At 40.5% G+C, this 12,381-nt stretch overlaps 1 protein-coding gene across 1 annotated transcript in view; it reads right to left on the reverse strand.

Annotated features, from left to right (window-relative positions):
- LOC122993105 (netrin-G1-like) overlaps positions 1–12,381 on the reverse strand; it is a 66,884-nt gene that overhangs the window by 11,274 nt on the left and 43,229 nt on the right. Inside the window, exon 4 of the mRNA XM_044366979.1 lies at positions 2,064–2,236. Within this exon, the coding sequence (XP_044222914.1) occupies positions 2,064–2,236 (173 nt within the window). The remainder of the gene's footprint in view (positions 1–2,063; positions 2,237–12,381) is intronic.

Consider the following 12,381-nt stretch of genomic DNA (forward strand, 5'->3'; position numbering starts at 1 on the left):
TTTTATGCCACTGCCAAACAAGTGTCTAATATTGCTTTTGATATGGCTAGACCTTAGTTTCATCAGTTCGGTGCAGATGCGGCCAAGTGTTGGATTTTTTAATAACGGCCTGTCAATCTGACAGTGAGCACCACATTGCAGGGAGACTCATAACACAGAAGAGGTGCAGGGGTAAATCTAGCAATATCTCCTTAGAGTTCACAAACATTCCCACAAACAAACTCCCACACATGATCAAATGTGTTGCATGTACATGACCACACACGCACATACAGTTTGGTGCACATACATGCATACACAAACACACACAGATTCAGAAGACTTATATAAATGACTCTGCAACCCCGTGATTTATAATCAACAAATAGCCCTGGGAAGAGCAAGAAGAATCACTGTTACTGCTCAGATTTATTCACACAAAATCAGTGGATCAATAGCAATATCATATCTCTGTACAAATCTAATCAGAGCACCATGTCTGAGAATTCAAGTCAGACAATCAAACTGAGCATCTGAAAAACCTGCTGTCAGTCCCAGCAGACTGTTGCCATGAGAGTTTCTGACTGCAAGGCTGAATCAGTGTGAACGGAGGACCAGAGGGCTAGATCTTCCACCATCTGGCCTCGCCTGGCCGTCCACCACCACATCCCTGAGTGGCTGTATTAGATTTATTGAGGCAATGAGCCCCCTGCCTCAGGCATGGGATTTGATAAATGTGACTCAACTCTCGTCCAAGATTATAATGGGGATAATGCAAAAGAGCACCTTCTGCCTACGAGATACCATGTGAACAGGCAGAAAAAATATCCAGCATTAGTTCACACTTGACATGGACTTGAGGTACAAATGCTAAATACAGTGATAAAATACTGAAAGCGGTGATATTCTCATTAATGAATACAGAATGAATGAAACCACAGCTGACCAATGACTCAAAGTCTTAATGGACTTGTGCAATGTTCGGTTAGTGACCCAAAATGACTTATCAGGGTTTTCTAATCTATCACCCCTATGGTTAAACACAATATGTAATTTCTGCTGCTAGGGGTCTCTCAATCAAAACAATAACAAGAGATGGAGTTTGATGAAGTTGAAGCTGTGTGGGATCATGGGAATTGTTGTCTTCATTGTTAAACAACAGCTTCTCCCAGTTAGGATTACTTCAGTGTTCATTGTTCAGGAGGTTTTTACCAGGGGCTGAATTATCCTCAGAGGTCTCCTCCTCTCCAAAACAAACGTACACAGGGATTATAACCGGTAAAAACACTGAATGACCCAATCAACAAAATGTATAACATTGGTCTGGTTGTTTTTAGATATTTTAATGTGGAATAGTTACATATTATAGCTTTAAGAATTGGTTAAGTTTAGGAAACAACAATTAAGTTGGACCTAGTATTCAGAACTTTTTTGTCAAGCTCCTTGGTTAAGGTTGGGAGAAGATCTGTGGTCATGACAAATGGTTAGAAAATGACTGTAGTTAAAAGGAATCAAAACTGAAACATCATAACATGGACCTCTGGTCTGTGGTGTTGATGTTACACCTTTTGGAAGCTCAATCCACCCTGACCTCCTCCTAAGAGATGTTCAGTCTTGTAGTCAGATCGCAAAGGTTTGCTTATCACATCAACGTAAACATCAGTCATTCTAAGAATTTTAACAAACCACCAAAGTTGTGGTTTTACTAATGAAGACTGAAGTCTGATATGATGTTAACTATAAGTCTTCTTACACAGTAGGAAGCTTTAAATCTACCTTCCAAAAGGAAACAAAGAAGAAACACTAGTAGAACACACTCCTCCCAGCCAAAGTACATATTGTACAAAAAACTGTACAGCCCAGAAGCATAGAGCTAATGTGATAAACAGGTGCAACGATGTCTCAAAGGAAAAGAGAAAAATAAAAGGTATGATATTTCATTGTCACAACATTCATCAGTTACCAGTGTCTCTTGAAGCCAGACTGATAAAAGGTGTGTTGCTACAAGCCATGCAGTATTTCTTGTAAATTCGCTGCAAGGCCAGTCTGTATGCACTGAACATTAGAAATACTTATATACTTACATATATTTGCAGTTCCTTTTGGTATAGGGAGGTAGGAGCCCACACTCCAGGCTCTTCCATGGTAGTGCCTCTTACAGCGGCTGCAGTCTGGCCCTGTGGTGTTATGTTCACACTCACATCCCAGCTTCCCCTTGTCAAACACACAGCTGTTGGCATGCAGGTTGCACTTGCACCTGAGACAGAAAGATAACAACAAAAGATGGAGACATGAATAGGCATCATTCTGGACCCTTTGAATCAATACCTTCTGGAGGGGATACACAAAGTTTGCCCTTCCTGCAGCGTTTATTTGTGCCTTTCAAATTTTTTGACAGGGGTAAATTGAAATCCTGGTGGGTTATCTGACTTGGATTGTGCCTCCACAAAGCTTCATTATGCTCGCCTTTAAAAAAACAAGGGCTCATTTGTCACTGCCCCCGCGGAGAGAACGGCGATGTGAGTAAGGTCACTTTTGCCACTCTGAGAGCTAAATGAAAGGCACTCTGTAAGATTTGCTAATTGAGCACAAAACAGGGATCTGATAGAGAGATGATAGCACAAAGAGAAGCTGCATAGCCTGTTAATTCTCTTTTTTCTTTCTCTTCAAAGTCACTGTGTTATTTGGAAAGGGAGCCTTCAGGCAGGAAACCCTACCGGTCAGCAGAGCTGGTTTATTAGACAGAACCGTGGCAGACCTGACAGATGCTCCTGACAGGAGACGGGAGAAGGCCTGACGGCTTTCAAGATTCAACCAAACCCACCCTCCTTTTGACCACATGGAACAAGTGTGCTTGTATTTCCAAGCTTGTGGAAAAAGAACAAGTTGGTTGCAGTTTGAGACTCACTTGTGTCGATCTAACAACCTGAATGAGCAGTAAATTGGATGTTCGCAGAATATAACCCTTTTCATTTTGAGGATTGTGTTTACTCCCAGTGAAGCTCCACAAGAGCCAGAACAGGCTATGTTTGTTGTATTACAGTTTCATATTCCATGTGTATTCCAAATATAATTCTCCATATTTGATTTTACTCCTAAGTGGGTAAGGGAAGGGGGGGGGGGGGCATCCTCTGGAACTGATACTCTACCCGTCCCCAGGGCTTCGGGCTGCTCATGGTTTCACATCATGCCTATGTTTGTTTTTACAAAGTGCTTCCGAGGGAAGATTTCTCCCGTTTGAGACAGAAGAGCTGGGTATCTGTTGCCTACATCACCAGTGAACATGAGACAGAGAAATGACAGCAGCAGTCAGAAATACATCCATTTTAATTGACTTCCTGGCCTTACTGTGACATCTTACATTAATGATAGATAACTGCGGGGAACAAGGGAAACTATACCCTGTTCTATTTAGCTGATAAGTGGCAGTAGAAAATGAAATGAGGTCTAGAATATATATATATATATATATATATATATTCTAGACCTCATTTTCATATATATATATGTATATCTGTCTATCTATCTATCTATCTATCTATCTATCTATCTATCTATCTATCTATATATATATATATATATATATATATATATATCATTTATTTGAACTTGTCTTCTTAAAATTATGTTTCTCTCTAAGTTTTAGAGAGTATTATGAACCATTTATTGAGTGTTTGTATCTTAATAAACAGTAAAAATGTACATTAATGTGTATTCTATTATAAACATTAATTGTTTGTATACACCACATAAACGCTAAGTAGGAGAGGTTAAAATAAAATGTTACCCCAACAGGTCAAAATTAGTCAAAATTAATTTAAAATAAGTAGAAATGTTGTATTTTTGAAGAGGCATTGTTAGTAATACTTGAAATCCATGTGTGATGAGAGGTGCGCACTTGGTGACAAAAGTGCCCAAAATAGCAGATTGTAACATCAGAACCAGAACAGTTGAAAACAACTTCTGAAATCTGTTTATAAAAGAAAATCACCATCTTTCCTCAGGTTAAGTGCTGTCTTACAGTATTAGCAGCCATAATGGCTGCAACTGAATACCAGCCCACATTCGCAGCAACTAAATGCTCCTGCCTCTCACCATACATTCCCCATAGTCCTTAACTTTTGAATCAATTAAAGTCCCTGCTCCATAAAATTAATGACTGGGTGTAGCTCTTCTGCCATGCAGACAGCAGCAGCTCCCTGAAGTCAAGAGCAATGAGATTTGACCTTCCACTTAATTAAAAACCAGCAAAATCTGGATCATCGGGTCCAACCGGTGTGGGTAGCACGCTGATATAGTAGAGGATGTGGACTCAGGGGATCTCTGGGATGTGATGCTTTTGCCGCTGGCATTGTCATATTGAAATCAGAGAGCTTTGCTGTCCCCGGTTTGGGTCACAAGAGGGAAGAGATCCCCTGTATGTCCAGCCTTTTGAACTGGTACCATTACAAAGATACATTTCATAAAGTTTTAATGACCTTTTATCCAGTGCTCAGCCCAATGGCAATTGGTATTATCCATTATCCAAACAAGTGACCCTCCCTCAGGAGACGCTAGAGATCATCTATCTCCTCTGTCCTTCCTATCAACTTCACTCCTTCAGCTAGGGGTAAAATGCTCTTAGAAAAGATGAAATGAACACTGTTGTGGCTAAAGTCTGAATCTGTCATTGTTAAAGGGGACATATTATGCTTTTTGTTACAATGTCAGATGTCTATGTGAAACATGGTCAAAGGTAGAAAACTTAAGGTGAACATATGTACAAATGCTCCCTGAGAGTCCAACCTGGTTTTCAACCTGCTCCGAACGCTCCATTTGCAATGTTACCTCTACTTCCTCCTCATGATGACATCAGATTGTGTATGCGTGCCCACAAATGACCGTCTGTTCCATGGGTTGTTTGTGTTGTCCACTCACATACTTCAGATTTTCAGATTTGGGCTCGAACATCTACCTATGTATTTGAGAAGTTTCCATTTCGAGCAAAGAAGTGAAATCCTACTACGACTGTTTACATAGCCTCCCAAGCCGCTGAAAGACTGCTAAGGGGCAGCTCTCTGAAGCTGGCCAATCAAAACAGGAGGGGCTCATCAGGAGGGGGGCCTTAATGAGGCAGGAGCTAAAATGTCCTGTTTCAGATAGAGGCTGAACTGAGGGGCTGTATAAATGGCCAGTATAATATAAATAAGGAGCATCTGGAATATCTTTGCATGGTAAATCATGTGAAGATATTCCAGTTGAGTCCTAGAATATTAATATAGACCTGGTAATCTGATCCGTATTTCATCCAATCACAAGGAAACAATTCTTCATACTCCCCAGGCGGCACCTCTCACAAAAATGGCACTTTTAAATGTCAGACCACTTTCCAACAAGTCCTTCATTTTAAATGATTTTATTTCAACCCATAAATTAGATTTTTTATTTCTCACTGAAACTTGGCAAAGACTTGGTGAAATCAATTCTTTTTCTGAGCTGTGTCCTCCAAAATTCAAATTTCTTAACTCACCACAGCTTAATGGCCATGGTGGGGGCCTGGCTATGGTTTTTAATGATCTTTTTACCTATAAATCCAAGTTGACTGATGAATATACAAGATTTGAATTGCTGCTGTGTAAGATTGAACAGTCAGTTCCAGGACTTTGTGCACTTATATACAGACCTCCTAAATTCAACAAGGTTTTATTGATGATTTATGGCTACTAAATCTGATAATCTTTTAATTTTAGGTGATTTTAACATTCACATAGGCTGTCCATCTAACCAACTTGTTCGAGATTTTTGTAACTGACTCTTTCAATCTTACCCAGTCATTCATGGGTACAACTCACCTATAAGGTCATACCCTTGACCTTATTCTAACTTCTGGCATTCCAGTCCACAATGTCCAGATAAACAAGGTCAGCTTATTTTGCCCATTATGTTTTCCACCTCACTCCCCTCCCAGACTCCCAAACCCAGTCTGGGAGGAAACTATTCCAGGTCTATTAGACCCTCTCACTGCCAGGCAGTTCTCAGATGCCTTCTCCTCTGCTATCATTAATGCTCCCCCTGTTGTTCTGGGCATAGAAGAACTGATCACAGTATTCAATTGCACTTGCACCAATATTCTTGATTCTATTGCCCCTTACAAAGTTAGAAAAGCAAAAATCAAAGCTCGGCTCTGGTTTAATTCCATTACTTGCATGGTTAGGCAGGAATGCAGGAGAGCTGAGTGTAAATGGAAAAAAGATAAACTCCAAGTGTCTTACCAGCATCTGAGATACTGTCTGGCCAAATATCAACAGTGTGTCAAAGCAGAGAGAACCAAATATTTTTCTGATAGCATCTTCAAATACAAACCCATAGACCCAAGGTTTTATTTCATACAATAAATACAGTACTCAAGCCTGCAGTCACAAATTGTCATGAAGCAACACTGGATACCTGTGAATATTTCCTAAGATTTTTTAATAAACTGACACTATACAATCTCACATCTCATCGCCCACCTATAATCTGTCAAAATTAAGCACATGCTGCTCAGTTCTCACCAACTTTGACCCCATTTCTCTCTCCTCTTTGTCACATATTATCTCACATATGAACCCTAGTACATATCCCTTAAACATTATTCCCTCACACCTACTTAAGGAAATGCTGGACACTGTTGGGTCTAGCATTTTGTCAATAATTAATAGCTCTCTGGACCCGGCTTGCTTTAAATATGCTGTCATTCACCCTCTGATCAAAAAACATAACTTAGACCTGCCTGTTCCTGATGATTACCCATCAATGTCAAAGCTCTTGTTTCTCTCAACTCATCTCCTTCTTGGACAAACAGAACATACTGGACAAATTTCAGTCAGGTTTTAGGATGCTCGATAGTACAGAGTATGCTCTCCTGAGGGTGATTTGTTCTTGTCTTGAGATTCAGGAAATTACACTATTTTAATTCTGTTAGATCTCTTGGCTGCCTTCGGCACAGTTGATCACTCCATCCTCTTAGACTGCCTTAAGCATGTTGTCGGCATTCAGGGACAGGCCCTTGAGTAGTTTGCCTCCTACCCGTAAGACTGATCAGTCTCTGTTAGAATTGATAATGTGTCCTCCTCCATCTCCTGTGGAGTTCCACAAGACTCCATATTAGGCCCTATTTTGTTTTCTCTGTATATGCTTCCTTTGGGGTCTATTTTCATAAAATATAATATCTCCTATCATTGTTATGCTGATGACACCCAGTTATACCTCCTGCTGAAACCATGTGATCTATGCAGTGTTAACTTCCTCCTAAATTGCATTGAGTATGTAAAATCCTGGATGGCAAAAAGCATCCTTCAGCTAAACCAGAATAAAACGGAGGTCCTAATCTTTGGCAATGCAGACAATTCTGCAATAACATTCAATGCCCTCGGGCCTCTGCCGTTGAATGTGAGGTCCCACGCAAGGAATCTTGGTGTTATTTTTTATTCTGGTTTAAAATTTGATAAATAAATTAATTCAGTTGTTAGTACTCACTTCTTCCATCTTAGATCACTTGCAAAGTTAAAATCATTCTTGCCTGTAAAAGATTTGGAGACTATAGTTCACGCTTGTCTTGACTACTTGTCTTGGTTGCCAGTGAAGTGTAAAATTGATTTTAAGATGCTTTTATTTGTTTTAAAAGCACAGCATGGACTGGCACCAGGCTACATCTCTGAACTGCTCATCCCTTATTCCATCTCCAGACCTCAGATCTGCTGACCAATCACTGCTCTCTATTCCACGCACCCAGTTAAAAACCAAAGGTGATTGAGCATTCTCAGTTGTTGACCTTAAATTCCCCCTCCAATGATATCTGTCAAAGACCCATATCTTCTCGTTAGCCTCTTCATAAAGTCATGCCTGACCATGTTCTAGCTTTTATTTGTTTCATTTGTTGTAATTTTATCTGATTTTCTATCTTATTTATGACTTTATTGTTAATTTTGATCCTGTGTTTTTGTTTGATTGTAACCATCAATCAAATTTCCCCATATTCTGTAAAACAGTTTGTTCAATGTCTGTTGTTAAATGTGCTCTATAAATAATTTGACTTGACGTGACTTGACTGGAAATGTGCATGGTACATTCCCTTTAAGATGCACTATTAAAGTCTACTTAAAAGGTCAGTTATATTCAAATTACAAAAAACTCACTTACCTTTGGTGATATCCAACTATGAAGAAAGTTTTGAATTTAGGTTTTAAGATATTTTGAGATGTCTGATTCTTTACTCAATCCAATACAACAGAGGTGAATTGAATTTAGTTTGTCAGCATTTAAAATTTCAACAAAAACATATCTCTCCAGAAACAATATTCTAATCACCCTGAATAATTTACAGAACACAGTGTTAATTGTTTCTTTTATTTCTGTGATATAAAGTAGTCTCACACACAAGTTCTGTGGTTTGTCTGGAGTGACTTCGACATTGCATCTGGTCAACGCCCCCCCCCCCCCCCCCCAAAAAAAACTTTATGCATGGTTAGAGAAATTCCACTAAAGACTGTAATTCTCTCTCTTTAACATCATTCAACAAGGGTTGAATTCATGGTTCATCTAATTACGGGTGTTGTCATGATCTTAGTTGTAAGTGACCTCCTCCCCTTAAATCCTCACATTGATAAAATATGACATTATACTGTATCTGATTTATGCTGCACCTGGTGAATAATGTGGTACAGATTGTAATCTGTTTTAGTGTGGCCTGTGAATGTAGGCGATAAATGTAACAATTAACAAATCTCAGCATTGAAGTGAAGTGAGGCAAGGGGCTAGTTTAATGTTGATATTTTGGAGTGGACAGCAGCAGTGCCCTGTGTCTCCTCTGACTGCTGCCTAACCTTGGCTTCTCCAGGCTGCCTGGCACTATGTCGATAGGCTTACTATGTGTAACACAGCTCCTCTTCCTTGTGACAGCTCCTAGCATCTATGATTCAAGACAAGAGAGGAGCACAGAACTCGTTAAATGAGAAGCTCAAAGTTAAAGAACTGAACAGACAGGTTAGGGAAACTTCACTTCCAATCTAAACTATTATATAATATAATATAATAATTAATATAATAATATCTAGAAAACTGCAAAGTGAAAAGTTAAAATGAAATGAAAAGTTACCTAATAGAGGAAATGATTTTAAATCACTTGAAAGTTTTGCTTTAGTTCAATTACCGTTAATTGATGTTGCTAGTCCTGGCCATGTTTAGATTAATCAAGCATTTAACTGTTGAACTATTTGAAAATGAGGTATATTGGCAAAAATGTAATAATCTATGTAAAGCATATGTTGCAGTAGGAAATAGTTGAAGACTTTATCTGATTATATTTAACTAAATTTAACTGATAAAATTATTTAATTTTTCATATGTTTTGAAGGACTTTTACTTTTAAAGTTATTTCACAACATGACACTATTAATGTCACAAAAATAATTAAAATACTTTTTTCAATCAATCGTTAGTAGACAGGTGACTGTAGGCCAAACTACATAGTAAAAACTGTCATGTTTGTGTTGCTGCCTCGTCATTAGTCATTTAAAATGTAAATTAACTTATCAAACAGACTTGTCACAATTCACTCAGTTCTCCTGATGAATTTGGCGTCGTGTTTCAAAAAGCAGAACTCTGATAACACATGTAATCATGTGTTATAAAAATTGCATGGACATGTTGACGGCGATTTTCAGAATCTCAAACACTAACGTTACACATCTTACTTTAGTTTATTTAACTTCACAGAAGAGCTGTTAAAGTTAAATATCAGCCGAAATGAAAAGTCCTTCTTTAGGAGTCATACAAAGTCATATGATATGATTTACGTTAGGATTTATACATTAAATTGAGCAATATGTTAACAGAGTCTGGAAAGTAGTAAGGCCAGCAGTCACTGAACTCCTGAGTGTGTATTTTTGGAGTCTTCCGAGCAGTGGGTTTTGTTTTCGGAATAACAGGCCGTCAGTCTATGGGCTTTAAGTCTGAGGGAACATTTTTCAAACTGTTGGGATTTTGGAATAATGGGCCATCAGACCAACGGGCAGTCCCTGTGAATTACACAGCTGCTAATGCTAGCTAGCTAACGTGACTCACTTGTCAGCCAGTTGGATTGCCCCGGGCAGATGCCGCAGAATATTACCCCTTCCTCCTAACACACCCAGTCAAATTCATCTCTCTAGCGGTAAACAAATTTTCATTCTCTTTTTGACTTGTATGGTGCAGTTGTAACATTAGTTCTTGCTCTTCTTGGTGCTTTCCCTGGCACTTGGCTGGGCTGCAGAGCCTGAATGAACATTGCTGCCACTGTTCTTCTGAGGTTAAAATGAAAGATAAAGTCAGCGATTATAATCCTATACACTTTTTGTCAAATTCAGCAAATATCTCCTCGTGCTCCACTAGCTGTCCGCTCTGTGTGTGCGCTGAAAAAAAAGAAAGAAGACAAGGTGGCAAGGAGGTCTTGCAAGTACACCTTTACCTCTGCATGGAGTGGGATGGAGATGTAGGTTTTCTGCACTGGAGTGGGATTGCTCAGACTGATGTGTATATTGAGGGAGGGTGTGTATGTCATCCTCAATGTAAGAGAAAGCCTCATACTCCTCATACAGGGTCTGTTTATAGGCCTTTCTCTGGGTCTCTGACAAGTGTTCAAGATCAACTGGGAGGTGCCATTTGGGTCTTTGGACTTTGATTGTGCTGTTACTGCTCTGCTGTTCTCTACTCACTGGGCTCACTTGTACTGCAGAGCAGGTTGCTTGGTGGCTGGTAGTAGAGGTGGTGGTGTGAGAACTGTTGGCAGACAGGTTGGCAGGTTACACAGCTTTTACTGCCACGGAGCGTTGGTGGAGTGATGGAGTGGTCGGTGTTGTTGGCTATTGGAATAATGATGGTGATTTTCCTTCCATTTTCTGCCTTCACCAGGCCCTCTGTCACTTCCAGGACGTCTGGGAGTGGATGCAGGTCACTGGCTGTAAAAAGAACCTCCTGGCCTTTGGAGTTAGGTGGGCAGGCACTTGTATAACTGTCACCTCATTGACTCCTAGGATGACTCTCTTCCTCCCAGTTCTTAGTACACCCACATTCTCAGGTGTCTACATGAGCTTGTCAACCATTTTACTATCCTAGCGGTGACAGAGAAGGCAGCACTCATAGTATGGATGGCCTCAAGGTCAACTCTAGATCCAGGCCTTTGTGTCTTCACCATCTCCTAGATAATGTTGAAGCCAATGATTGGTCTCTCTGCCACACCTGCATCACTAGACACAAGTATGGGACCAGTGAGAGCTTCCATTTCCTTCTCCCTGTTGTAGAGCTTAAATTCTACTTCTATCCATCCAGTGAGGGGGATCTCTGTCCGACCGGCAGCTAAGCCAGTCAATGGCTCAGGGTCCAGGAGTTCTTCAGTGGACCTCAGGATGGTGTGAGGAAGATGTTCAGCTCTCCAGGACTCATTAATGACGGTAATGGTTCACCAAGCACTGCTTCCCTACCAGACTAGCCAACTTTTTCCTGCATGGTGACTTGATGTAGTTCATGTGGAGATTTGGTGTAGCCATCAAGGGGTCTTTACTGGCAGGCTGTTGTTGTTTGTGCTTGGCTTTGTTTAAATGTGTCTCCATCAGGTCTCTGGGCTGGGAGGCTTCTCACTGCTTTCTGTCATCAGGATCCTTCACAGTAGGTGTAGCTGGGCAGGGTTGGTGGTTCAGCCAGGACCTCACAGACTCAGGCTCCCTTCATAGCAGCACTCTCCCTCTGCTTCTGTTGCCACTCTCCCTCCAGACTTGCAGCTTCACTGAGCTTTTCTATGAGGATTTCATCACTCACATGGATGTTAGTTAGGTAGGACCTCATTTGGAACTTGATGGCATCACAGAGAGGCCCTGTATCAATGGCAAGGAATAATTTATGCTGTACCAGGTCTAGGCTGTAGTGCCTCTCGGCCTCTCCCTCACTGGACTTCCACAGCATTCTCTCCTTTATCTTGACGTCCCTGAACAGGAACTACTATGGAGACTCTTTGGGTTCCAGAGAAATATTGGTAAGCCTGTGATATAAGTCAGTAGTGTTTTCCTCCATGTAGTGCCCTTTCAAGATGGGTTTCGGCACTGACAGGGTAAAGCCGCTTTTTATTTTCAACATGCATTGTAAGTGGAGACCAGGGGTTACTGCTCTGATTACTGCCTTCAGAATATCCTTTCTGGAGACCTGAATCAATCTGATCGAATCCGTCTCTCCTCCCTTACCTATCTGTCCATTTATCTTGAACTCTCTCTGGAGAGTGACCTCTGGCATGTGTACGTAGTGTGGTGTGCTGTGCCTGACCTCTAACTGTTGACTGAAATACGCTATCCTGTCCCCTAGACTGTTGATTTTCTCCTCCAGGATCCTGTGTGCCCCATCCTGGGGGTGCTCAAA

This window comes from Thunnus albacares, chromosome 12, assembly GCF_914725855.1.
Source record: "Thunnus albacares chromosome 12, fThuAlb1.1, whole genome shotgun sequence".
Taxonomy (NCBI): Eukaryota; Metazoa; Chordata; class Actinopteri; order Scombriformes; family Scombridae; genus Thunnus; species Thunnus albacares.